Source organism: Perca flavescens, chromosome 19 (genome assembly GCF_004354835.1).
Source record: "Perca flavescens isolate YP-PL-M2 chromosome 19, PFLA_1.0, whole genome shotgun sequence".
NCBI classification, from domain to species: Eukaryota; Metazoa; Chordata; class Actinopteri; order Perciformes; family Percidae; genus Perca; species Perca flavescens.
Genome location: NC_041349.1, coordinates 6,716,698 through 6,729,197, shown reverse-complemented (window position 1 = coordinate 6,729,197; position 12,500 = coordinate 6,716,698). Strand labels below are relative to the sequence as shown.

The 12,500-nt window shown below is 41.2% G+C and overlaps 1 protein-coding gene across 1 annotated transcript in view; it reads left to right on the top strand.

Annotated features, from left to right (window-relative positions):
- psip1b (PC4 and SFRS1 interacting protein 1b) overlaps positions 1-12,500 on the top strand; it is a 25,065-nt gene that overhangs the window by 8,204 nt on the left and 4,361 nt on the right. Inside the window, exons 7-13 of the mRNA XM_028564861.1 lie at positions 8-876; positions 6,343-6,449; positions 7,250-7,337; positions 7,557-7,967; positions 8,019-8,415; positions 10,068-10,249; positions 11,659-11,760. Of these exons, the coding sequence (XP_028420662.1) occupies positions 8-876; positions 6,343-6,449; positions 7,250-7,337; positions 7,557-7,967; positions 8,019-8,415; positions 10,068-10,249; positions 11,659-11,760 (2,156 nt within the window). The remainder of the gene's footprint in view (positions 1-7; positions 877-6,342; positions 6,450-7,249; positions 7,338-7,556; positions 7,968-8,018; positions 8,416-10,067; positions 10,250-11,658; positions 11,761-12,500) is intronic.

The following is a 12,500-nucleotide window of genomic DNA, read 5'->3' as shown; positions in this document are numbered from 1 at the left end:
AAAATAGACGACGAAGAACTCAAGACGGCCGAACCAAAGCCCGCGCCGGCAGAAATGTCCGAGAACGAGGGAGGAGGGAAAGAAGAAGAGGAAGAGGAGAAGGAGGAGGAGTCCTCAGACAGCCGAGGAGTCAAGAGGAAGAGAGACGGAGAGGAGGAGGAGGAAGAGAAGGGAACGAAAGAAGTGGCGAAGAAACAGCCGACACCGTCCGAGAGTCGGGGAACAAAAAGAAAAAAAGAGGAGAAAGAAGAAGAGGAGGAGGAGGAGAAGGAACAGAAGAAAACAAAGCAGGATGAAGGCGCGGAAGGAAAGAACGAAGGAGGAAAGAAAGAGAGAACGTCGGCGAGCAGAAGGGTGACGACGAGGAGAGCCGAGAAAGAGAAAGAGGGAGAAGGTAACAGAGCAATACGAGAAGAAAAGATGGCCGTGATCGCGAAAGAGAGGCGAGCAACGGCGAGTAGAAAGAAGGAAGAAGAGGAGGAGGAGGAAGAGGAGGAGAAACAGAAGAAAACAAGGAAGCACGCGGAAGGAAAGAAAGAAGAAGTGGAAACGGAAGAAAGACCAAAGAGCCGGAGAAGCAAAGGATCAGAAAGCCACGGAGCAAAAAGAAAGGAGGCAGAGGAGGAGAGACAACAGAGGAGAGGAAAACAGGATGAAGGTGCGGAAGGAAAGACAGAAGTGACGACGAGACCAGAGAGCGAGGTGATGAAAAGAAAGGAGGAGGAGAAAAGAAAGGAGGAGGAGCAAACGAGCGGAGCCGATAAAGAGGGAAAGGAGGACGAGAAGAAAACCAGACAAGAAGTCAGCGAAGGGAGGAGGAGAATGAGAGGAAAGAAGACGGAGAAAAGAGGGGAGGAGGAGGAGGAGGAGGAGGGGCGGAGAACAAAGAGGAAGAGAGTAGGAGGAGGAGAAAAAGAGAAGGAAGAAGATAAGAAGACGAAGGAGGAGGAGGAGGAGGAAAAAAGCGGAGGGAGCGAGATGACTCTGAGAGCCGAGAAGGAGGGAGAGAGGAGTAAAAAGGAGGAGGAAGGAAAGAAAGGAGGGATGATGAAAAAGAGGAGGGCCGAGGACAGGAAGGAGGGAAAAGCCACAAGGAAAGAGGAGGAGGAGGAGGAGGAGGAGGAGGAGGAGGAGGAGGAGGAGGAGGAGGAGGAGGAGGAGGAGGAGGAGGAGAAGAAGAAGGCCGACAGTTCTCTGGATGAGGAGGTAATGTCTCTTTAAGGTGTGTGTGTGTGTGTGTGTGTGTGTGTGTGTGTGTGTGTGTGTGTGTGTGTGTGTGTGTGTGTGTGTGTGTGTGTGTGTCGTTCATGGTCGACTGGGAGACAACACATAGAGACACACATTTTCTCACACACGCACATAGGCACAGACACACACACATATACACACATAAAAACCTCCTTCCCTCCTTCCTTCTTTTTTTTGTCAAAGTTTTTGTCGCTTTTTGTCACTATTTTCTACCTGTTCTTCCCTTCCTTCCTTCCTTCCTTCCTTCCTTCCTTCCTTCCCTCCCTCCGTTACACATTACAGCTCTGAAAAATAGCATCAAACGTGACTAATCGGCCAAAACTAAAGACCAAAACAACCGATTAGTCGACCAATCGACTAAGAAGGAGCAGCCCTAGTGTACTGTAGCTAAAACAGGGAGCTCAACACACAGGGTGAAAAGAGGAGCTGCAGCAATGTGCAGTACAACACAAAAATATGGTGTTTATTTTGAATATTAAACCGTGTAAACCTATTCTGATAGAACCTTAAAATACAATTATGACTAGGGTTGGGGAACCGAAACCTGGTTCCTACGCAAATGGTAGGAATCGGACCGGAGTAGAAGTCAAAATATTTCGGTTCCTCATTTTGGCTTCCACCTAATGTGTCGACTGAAATATTTTCTAAATATTTATATAAATTATATATAATTTGAAATCAATTCGAAATATTTTTTTATAATTATATATAATTTTGAAATATTTTTTAATATTTATATAATTATATATAATTTGACATCGTACCGATGTGTTTAAAAAAACATGACAACATCGGCCGATATTACATCGGTGGCCGATATTACATCGGTGGCCGATGTGGCCGATATTACATCAGTGGCCGATATGGCCGATATTACATCGGTGGCCGATATTACATCGGTGGCCGATATGGCCGATATTACATCGGTAGCCAATGTGGCCGATATTACATCGGTGGCCGATATTACATCGGTGGCCGATATGGCCGATATTACATCGGTGGCCAAGGTGGCCGATATTACATCGGTGGCCGATATGGCCGATATTACATCGGTGGCCAATGTGGCCGATATTACATCGGTGGCCGATATTACATCGGTGGCCAATGTGGCCGATATTACATCGGTGGCCGATATTACATCGGTGGCCGATATGGCCGATATTACATCGGTAGCCAATGTGGCCGATATTACATCGGTGGCCGATATTACATCGGTGGCCGATATGGCCGATATTACATCGGTAGCCAATGTGGCCGATATTACATCGGTGGCCGATATTACATCGGTGGCCGATATGGCCGATATTACATCGGTGGCCAAGGTGGCCGATATTACATCGGTGGCCGATATGGCCGATATTACATCGGTAGCCAATGTGGCCGATATTACATCGGTGGCCGATATTACATCGGTGGCCGATATGGCCGATATTACATCGGTGGCCAATGTGGCCGATATTACATCGGTGGCCGATATTACATCGGTGGCCGATATTACATCGGTGGCCGATATTACATGGTGCACCACTGCATATTTTCCTTCCTGGTTCACCAGAACGGACGTAAAAGCGTATTACGGCTACCGCATCTAGAAAGGAGCCTTTCTTTGATGTCATTTTCAGTTTTTCAAGAATCGGTTTAGGAATCGGAATAGTTTTAAAAGTACCGGTTAGTCCAAACGGTACCACAACCCTAATTATGACCCTGAAAATGAGCATACTTTTTACAGTGGATTGTAAGGATATTTATATTTCCAAATGGATACATTCCTTCCCTCCTTCCTTCTTTCCTTCCCTCCTTCCTTCCTTCCTTCTTTCCTTTTTTTTTGTCAATGTTTTTCTGGCTTTTTTAAAAAACAATCCGTTTTTTAAAAAAGAATTTGTCGCTTTTTTTGTCACAATTTTCTACCTGTTCTTCCCTTCCTTCCCTCCTTTCTTTCTTCCTTCATTCCCTCCCTCCCTCCTTCCCTCCTTCCTTTTCCACTTCCCTCCTTCCTTCTTTCCTTCTTTTTTTGTCAGTTTTTCTGTCTTTTTTCAAAAAACAATTTAACTTTTTTAAAAGTTTTTGTCACTTGGTCACTATTTTCTACCTGTTCTTCCCTTCCTTGCCTGCCTTCCTTGCTTCCTTCCTTTCTTCCTTCCTTCATTCCCTTCCTTCCCTCCTTCCTTCTTTCCTTCCCTCCTTCCTTCCTTCCTTCTTTCCTTTTTTTTTTTCAATGTTTTTCTGGCTTTTTTAAAAAACAATCCGTTTTTTAAAAAAGAATTTGTCGCTTTTTTTGTCACAATTTTCTACCTGTTCTTCCCTTCCTTCCCTCCTTTCTTTCTTCCTTCATTCCCTCCCTCCCTCCTTCCCTCCTTCCTTTTCCACTTCCCTCCTTCCTTCTTTCCTTCTTTTTTTGTCAGTTTTTCTGTCTTTTTTTCAAAAAACAATTTAACTTTTTTAAAAGTTTTTGTCACTTTGTCACTATTTTCTACCTGTTCTTCCCTTCCTTGCCTGCCTTCCTTGCTTCCTTCCTTTCTTCCTTCCTTCATTCCCTTCCTTCCCTCCTTCCTTCTTTCCTTCCCCCTCCTTCCTTCCTTCCTTCTTTTTCCTTTTTTTGTCAATGTTTTTCTGGCTTTTTAAAAACAATCCGTTTTTTAAAAAAAAGAATTTGTCGCTTTTTTTTTGTCACAATTTTCTACCTGTTCTTCCCTTCCTTCCCTCCTTTCTTTCTTCCTTCATTCCCTCCCTCCCTCCTTCCCTCCTTCCTTTTCCACTTCCCTCCTTCCTTCTTTCCTTCTTTTTTTGTCAGTTTTTCTGTCTTTTTTCAAAAAACAATTTAACTTTTTTAAAAGTTTTTGTCACTTTGTCACTATTTTCTACCTGTTCTTCCCTTCCTTGCCTGCCTTCCTTGCTTCCTTCCTTTCTTCCTTCCTTCATTCCCTTCCTTCCCTCCTTCCTTCTTTCCTTCCCTCCTTCCTTCCTTCCTTCTTTCCTTTTTTTTGTCAATGTTTTTCTGGCTTTTTTAAAAAACAATCCGTTTTTTAAAAAAGAATTTGTCGCTTTTTTTGTCACAATTTTCTACCTGTTCTTCCCTTCCTTCCCTCCTTTCTTTCTTCCTTCATTCCCTCCCTCCCTCCTTCCCTCCTTCCTTTTCCACTTCCCTCCTTCCTTCTTTCCTTCTTTTTTGTCAGTTTTTCTGTCTTTTTTCAAAAAACAATTTAACTTTTTTAAAAGTTTTTGTCACTTTGTCACTATTTTCTACCTGTTCTTCCCTTCCTTGCCTGCCTTCCTTGCTTCCTTCCTTTCTTCCTTCCTTCATTCCCTTCCTTCCCTCCTTCCTTCTTTCCTTCCCTCCTTCCTTCCTTCCTTCTTTCCTTTTTTTTTGTCAATGTTTTCTGGCTTTTTAAAAACAATCCGTTTTTAAAAAAAGAATTTGTCGCTTTTTGTCACAATTTTTCTACCTGTTCTTCCCTTCCTTCCCTCCTTTCTTTCTTCCTTCATTCCCTCCCTCCCTCCTCCTTCCCTCCTTCCTTTTCCACTTCCCTCCTTCCTTCTTTCCTTCTTCTTTTTGTCAGTTTTTCTGTCTTTTTTCAAAAAACAATTTAACTTTTTAAAAGTTTTTGTCACTTTTTCACTATTTTCTACCTGTTCTTCCCTTCCTTGCCTGCCTTCCTTGCTTCCTTCCTTTCTTCCTTCCTTCATTCCCCTTCCTTCCCTCCTTCCTTCTTCCTTCCCTCCTTCCTTCCTTCCTTCTTTCCTTTTTTTTTTGTCAATGTTTTTCTGGCTTTTTAAAAAACAATCCGTTTTTAAAAAAGAATTTGTCGCTTTTTTCACAAATTTTCTACCTGTTCTTCCCTTCCTTCCCTCCTTTCTTTCTTCCTTCATTCCCTCCCTCCCTCCTTCCTTCCCTCCTTCCTTTTCCACTTCCCTCCTTCCTTCTTTCCTTCTTTTTTTGTCAGTTTTTCTGTCTTTTTTTCAAAAAACAATTTAACTTTTTTAAAAGTTTTTGTCACTTTGTCACTATTTTCTACCTGTTCTTCCCTTCCTTCCTTCCTTCCTTCCTTCCTTCCTTCCTTCCTTCCTTCCCTCCTTCCTTCTCTCCTTCCCTCCTTCCTTCCTTCTTTCCTTCCTTCTTTTTTTTGTCAAAGTTTTTCTGGCTTTTTTTCAAAAAACAATCCCACTTTTTTCAAAATTTTTGTCACAATTTTCTACCTGTTCTTTCCTTCCTTTCTTCCTTCCTTCCTTCATTCCCTCCTTCCTTCTCTCCTTCCCTCTTTCCTTCTTTCCTTCCTTCTTTCCTTCTTTTTTTGTCAGTTTTTCTGTCTTTTTTCAAAACAATTCCACTTTTTTCAAAGTTTTTGTCACTTTGTCACTATTTTCTACCTTTTCTTCCTTCCTTCCCTCCTTTCTTCCTTCCTTCATTCCCTCCCTCCCTCCTTCCTTCTCTCCTTCCCTCGTTCCTTCTTTCCTTCTTTTTGTGTCAAATTTTTCTCTTTTTCAAAAAACAATCCCACTTTTTTCAAAGTTTTTGTCACTATTTTCTACCTGTTCTTCCTTTCCTTCCCTCCTTTCTTCCTCCCTCCCTCCCTCCCTCCTTCCTTCTCTCCTTCCCTCGTTCCTTCTTTCCTTCTTTTTGTGTCAAATTTTTCTGTCTTTTTTTTCAAAAAACAATTTTTCAAAAAAATTTTGAAACTTTTTTCAAAATATTTTGAATTTTTTTTTGAAAATGAGCATAATTTTTTACAATGGATTGTAAGGATATTTATATTTCCAAATGGATACATTTTATTTATTTTTTTATTTTTTATTAACTGCCTTTTTAGAAAATGGTAACTTGTAATTTTTGCACAGCTACTTGAGTAGCCTACGTGTTCAATGTCTAACTGTTTTAACCCTGTGTTTGATGTGTGTCTATGTTACTCTTTCAGCAATTTCTCTCGGTCCAAAACAAATTTCTCCTTTAGGGAGACTAATGAAGAGACTTTGACTTTGATAATATGGGCGCTTTAAGGGTGTTTCTGCTGTTCCTCCTTAAATGTAAATGTCAATTTAAATGTAAATTTAAATGTAATAGTAATTGTAAATGTGCTGTTTGTTTGTTCTCGTGTGCAGCGACAGCGGCGCCTGGCTGCCAAGAGGGAGAGTTTGTTAAAGTCTCTGAAAGGGTTGCTGAGAGGAGGGAGAGGAGGGAGGAGGACGATGATGATGAAGAACTCCCAGTAAGACACGCACAGGCACACATACACACACACACTCAGGCACACACAGGCACAGAAACACACATATTCACACACATACACACACACACACACACACACACACAGGCACAGACACACACACACACACACACACGCACACCAACAGGCACAGAAACACATTTTCTCTCACACACACACACACACACACACACACACACACACACACACACACAAACAGGCACAGAAACACATTTTCTCTCACACACACACACACACATACACACTCACAGAGACACACGTATTCACGCACGCACACACACCTACAGAGACATGCACACACACAGGCACAGACAGAGACACGCACACAGGCACACAAACGCACAAAGGCACAGACACATAGGCACAGACAGAGGCGCACACACACACACACAGACAGAGACACACACACACAGACAGAGACACACACACAGAGACACACACAGACAGACAGACAGAGACAGGCGCACAGACAGAGACACACACACAGACACAGACAGAGACAGGCACACAGACACAGACAGAGACAGGCACACAGACACAGACAGAGACACACACACACAAAGACACACACACACAAAGAGACACACACACACAGACCGAGACACACACACACAAAGAGACACACACACACAGACCGAGACACACACACACAGACAGAGACACGCACACAGACAGACAGACAGACAGACAGACAGACAGACAGACAGGCGCACAGACAGAGACACACGCACACACACAGGCACACAGACACACACTTTAACATTGTGTGTTAACTGTTTTAGGAGACCCGGCGACGGAGCGAAGAAAAAGGCGGAGCTTAAGAAGACCAAAGGTCAGAAGACGAGCGTCCGAGAATCGCCCGTCGCCAAGGCGATGGGCCGAAAGTCTGGCGCCGCCGCCGCCGGCAACAACAACAAAGGAACGACAGAGGAGAGAGGAAGAGAAGGAAGGGACGCCCGCCACAAGAAGACCACGATGGCAGCAGAGGAGGAGAAGAAGAAGGAGGGGAAGAAGGATGAACTGAAGACAAAGAAGACAGACGGGAAGACAAAAGAGAAGGAGAAGAAGGAAGAGAAGACAAAGACAAAAGAGAAGGAGATGAAAGAGAAGGAAGAGAAGACAAAGACAAAAGAGAAGGAGATGAAAGAGAAGGAAGAGAAGACAAAGGAGAAGGAAGAGAAGGAGAAGACGGAAGAGAAGGAGAAGACGAAAGAGAAGGAAACGAAAGAGGAGACAAAGGAGACAAAAGAGAAGGAGAAGACGAAAGAGAAGGAGACGAAAGAGAAGGAAGAGAAAACAAAGACGAAAGAGAAGGAAGAGAAGACAAGGACGAAAGAGAAGACAAAGGAGAAGGAAGAGAAGGAGAAGACGAAAGAGAAGGAGACGAAAGAGAAGACAAAAGAGGAGACAAAGGAGACGAAAGAGAAGGAGACAAAAGAGAAGGAGACAAAGAAGACGAAAGAGAAGGAGACAAAGGAGACGAAAGAGAAGGAGAGGAAAGAGAAGGAGAAGATGAAGGAGAAGATGAAAGAGAAGGAGATGAAGGAGAAGACGAAAGAGAAGGAAAAGACGAAAGAGAAGGAGACAAAGGAGACGAAAGAGAAGGAGAAGACAAAAAAGAAGGAGACGAAAGCAGAGAAGGAGAAGACAAAAGAGAAGGAGACGAAAGCAGAGAAGGAGAAGACAAAAGAGAAGGAGACGAAGGAGAAGACGAAAGAGAAGGAGCAGGAAGAGAAGACGCAGGCTGTCGGGAAGAAAGATGAGGGGATGAAGGACGATGAAAAGAAGGACGAGAGGAAGATCATCGGGAAGATCGTGAAGGCGACTCCGCGACAGGGAGCCAGGGTTCAGGTGAAGACGATAATGGGAGGAACAGCACTGAAAAAGGAGGAGGAGGAGAAGAAGGTCAGAGACGAAAACGTAGAAGATGAGGAGAAGAAGAAGAAGAGTTCAGAGAGAGTGAGAGAGAAGAAGAATAGAGGGAGGGTAGAGGAGAGGAGAGCCGAGGACAAGGACAAGGAGAGGAGGAGGAGGAGGAGAGGCAAAAAAGATGAGAGCTCAACGGAGGTAGAGAAGGACGGGAAGGGAAGGAAGGAGAACGAGAAAAGGAGCGAGAGAAAAGACGCCCACGCGGGGCTGACGGAGGAGAAAACGGGGGAGGAGTCGGAGGAGAAGAAGGGCGCCGAAGAGACGGAAGAACTGAAGACGAGAAACGAGAAAACTGCAACAGAAGGCGAGTCTGTAGATCTCCTAACGTAGAGCCTATCGGTGCTTTCACAACATATCTACACAGTGGGATTTTAGATCAATAATCATCAGTAATGTGGATATAATGACTATAATGAAGTAAAAATATAATAATCCTTCATGAAAATATTCGTAATATTTCCAAAACAGAATTATTATATATATATATATATATATATATAATGAAAAAGTCGAAATATTTCAAGAAAAGAAATTCAAAAAAGTTGAAATATTTTGCGAAAAAATTCAAAATATTTCAAGAAAATGTTCTAAGTAAGGCAAAATATTCTAAGTAAAAAATAATATTTCATGAAAATATTCTTAATATTTCAAGAAAAAAAAAGTCTAAATATTTTAAAAACTGAATTTTTTATATATATATATATATATATATATATATATATATATATATATATATATTTCAAGTAAAAAAAGTCAAAATATTTCAAGTAAAAAAGTTATAATATTTCAAGTAAAAAAGTTATACAATGAGATTTCTGAACAATAATCATCAATAATGTGGATATAATGACTAAGTGGGTAAATGTGAATAATAGAACAATTACAGCAGTCTGCACGCTACCGTTTGCTAGTTTACGCTTATTTAGTGCTGTAAAAAAATAATAATAATATTTCATGAAAATATTCGTAATATTTCCAAAACAGAATTATGTTTTTATATATATATATTTCCTGAAAAAGTCTAAATAGTTCAGAAAAATAATTCCATAAAGTTGAAATATTTTAAGTAAAAAAAGTTAGAATAGTTCAAAAAACAAATCGTAATATTTCAGTAAAAAAAAAGTCAAAATATTTCAAGTTAAAATGTCTACAAGTCTAAGCAAAAAAAAAAACGTCTTTCTATGATAAACATCTCCTTCACTTTCATACACATATTCAAGTATAAAAATTAGAATATTTCAAAAAAAATTCAAAAATATTTCAAGTATGAAAGTTGGAATATTTCAAAAAATCGTAATAATTCATTAGTAATTCAGTGAAAAGGTAATATTTAAATAGTTGAAACGATAGAAGTATGAGGGTAAATCTCCCAGTTGAGAAGGTGTTTTTACTGTTTCCATCTTTTCCAAAAGTCAGCAAGTAAATGAGTAAAATTTTATATTTTTTTTTTGAAAAAAGTCTAAATATTTCAAGAAAAAATTCAAAAATATTTCAAGAAAAAGTTCAATCAGTTGGAATATTTAAAAAAAATATATATATATATAATTAAATATTTAAATAGTTGAAACGATAGAAGTATGACGGGTTGAAGGTGTTTTCACCGTTTCCATCTTTTCCAAAAAAGTCAGCGAGTAAATGGTGTCAACTAATCCCGATGATTTCACCGAGCAGCCCCGACGGAGGGTACGTCCCACCCTGGGGACGCCAAGGAGGAGGAGGAGGAGGAGAAGAAGAAGGGCGCCGACGAGGACGGCTCGTCGGAGGACAAGAAGACCGTTACCATGACGCTGACCGACTCCACGCTGCACCGTATCCACGGAGACATCAGGATCTCGCTGAAGACAGACAACCCTGTAAGACACACGTTTTTGGGTTCATTGTTTAAACCTTCCAAGATCTCACAGCTGCAACTAGGCCTGCCGTGATGTCACACATGACAGTCCCTCCAGAGAAACGCGATTATGCAATCGCATAATTCAACGCATAATCGGCCAAAGTCTGCATATTTATGCGGGGGTCTGGTGGAAATATCTCAGCATATCTCTACCAGACTCCATGTAAATAATCAGGACTTTTAGCGTGTATAGAGCCAGCATATCTCCACCAGACTCCATGTAAATAATCAGGACTTTTAGCGTGTATAGAGCCAGCATATCTCCACCAGACTCCATGTAAATAATCAGGACTTTTAGCATGTATAGAGCCAGCATATCTCCACCAGACTCCATGTAAATAATCAGGACTTTTAGCGTGTATAGAGCCAGCATATTTCCACCAGACTCCATGTAAATAATAAGGACTTTTAGCGTGTATAGAGCCAGCATATCTCCACCAGACTCCATGTAAATAATCAGGACTTTTAGCGTGTATGGAGCCAGCATATCTCCACCAGACTCCATGTTAATAATCAGGACTTTTAGCGTGTATAGAGCCAGCATATCTCCACCAGACTCCATGTAAATAATAAGGACTTTTAGTGTGTATAGAGCCAGCATATCTCCACCAGACTCCATGTTAATAATCAGGACTTTTAGTGTGTATAGAGCCAGCATATCTCCACCAGACTCCATGTAAATAATCAGGACTTTTAGCGTGTATAGAGCCAGCATATTTCCACCAGACTCCATGTTAATAATCAGGACTTTTAGTGTGTATAGAGCCAGCATATTTCCACCAGACTCCATGTTAATAATCAGGACTTTTAGCGTGTATAGAGCCAGCATATCTCCACCAGACTCCATGTAAATAATCAGGACTTTTAGCGTGTATAGAGCCAGCATATCTCCACCAGACTCCATGTAAATAATCAAGACTTTTAGCGTGTATAGAGCCAGCATATCTCCACATGTAAATGGGTGAATTAAGGGTTTATTTCAACCAAACCAGAGTGGTGATTGTTGGGACAGTGGAAAGATGAACCAAGACGGCTTTTGGTAGTTTATTTTGTTTCTGTCAACTTTGAATGAAGTGCGTTTTACGATGATAAAAGTCCTGATTATTTACATGGAGTCTGGTGGAGTTTGGTGATAATGATTTCTTGGCTATTTCATGTTAAACTAAAAGGATCTTACTCTTTAACTAAAAGCTCTATCTCTGTAGGGATCCTTTCCATAATGTTGTCAGACACTTAATAATAATCTGAGTCTGTCAGTGGCAACAACACAACTGTTAGTGGACGCTGACTGACAAAGTGAACATTTGTCCTTTTTAACGTTAACACAAGCTGTCGTTAATGTCTTGATGTGTGTTTTGTGTCTTTCAGGACATCAGTAAGTGTCTGGTGGCGTTGGATCAGCTGAGTATGGTTTATGTGACGTCTAAACACGTGCAGAGACACAGTGAGCTCGTCGCCACTCTGAGGAAGGTACACAGCAGACCCTAAAACAGAAAACACACTGCTGCGGGATCTGCGGACACTACAGTTGCTTGTGTCCAGTTGGGCTGCCACCTCTTAGTCGATTAGTCGACTAATCGGTCGTTTTGGTCTTAGTCGACTAAGATTTCTTTAGTCGATTAGTCATTTTTTATTGTTATTCCTGCTTAATTACTCATTTCCAGGAACATTCTGAGCACATTCATGGTAAACACAAGATTTAAAGTGGTGCTTTTGAAGGATTAATTGTGGAGGAACTCAGTTTTACAGATGGTTAATTAACTACATTTATATTGTGCTTTTCTAGTCTTAACCACCTCTCAAAGAGCACAGCTCTGTCAATTAAATCAACTAATCGATTAGTCGACAAAATCCTATAAGTATTAGTCGACTAAGAATTTCTTTAGTCGAGGACAGGGGCGCAACTACCCAGTGTCAGAGGGGTATGCAACAACAATTTTACCCCCCAACAAAAATTCAATAAATAAGTGTGCTAGTCTCCACTAAGACATATTGTCAAACAAACATTATGTATTAGTTTTACCATAATATTAAGAAATTAATCTGTTTGTATCAAGTGGCTCCCACTACACTTCCACCTAATGTTAGACCTACCTGTTGCCTTCCCCTGTCACACCTGAATGAAATTAACTCACTGTTACAGAGAGAGGTAGAGAGAGATAGAGAGGTAGAGAGAGAGAGATAGAGAGAGGTAGAGACAGACAGAGAGA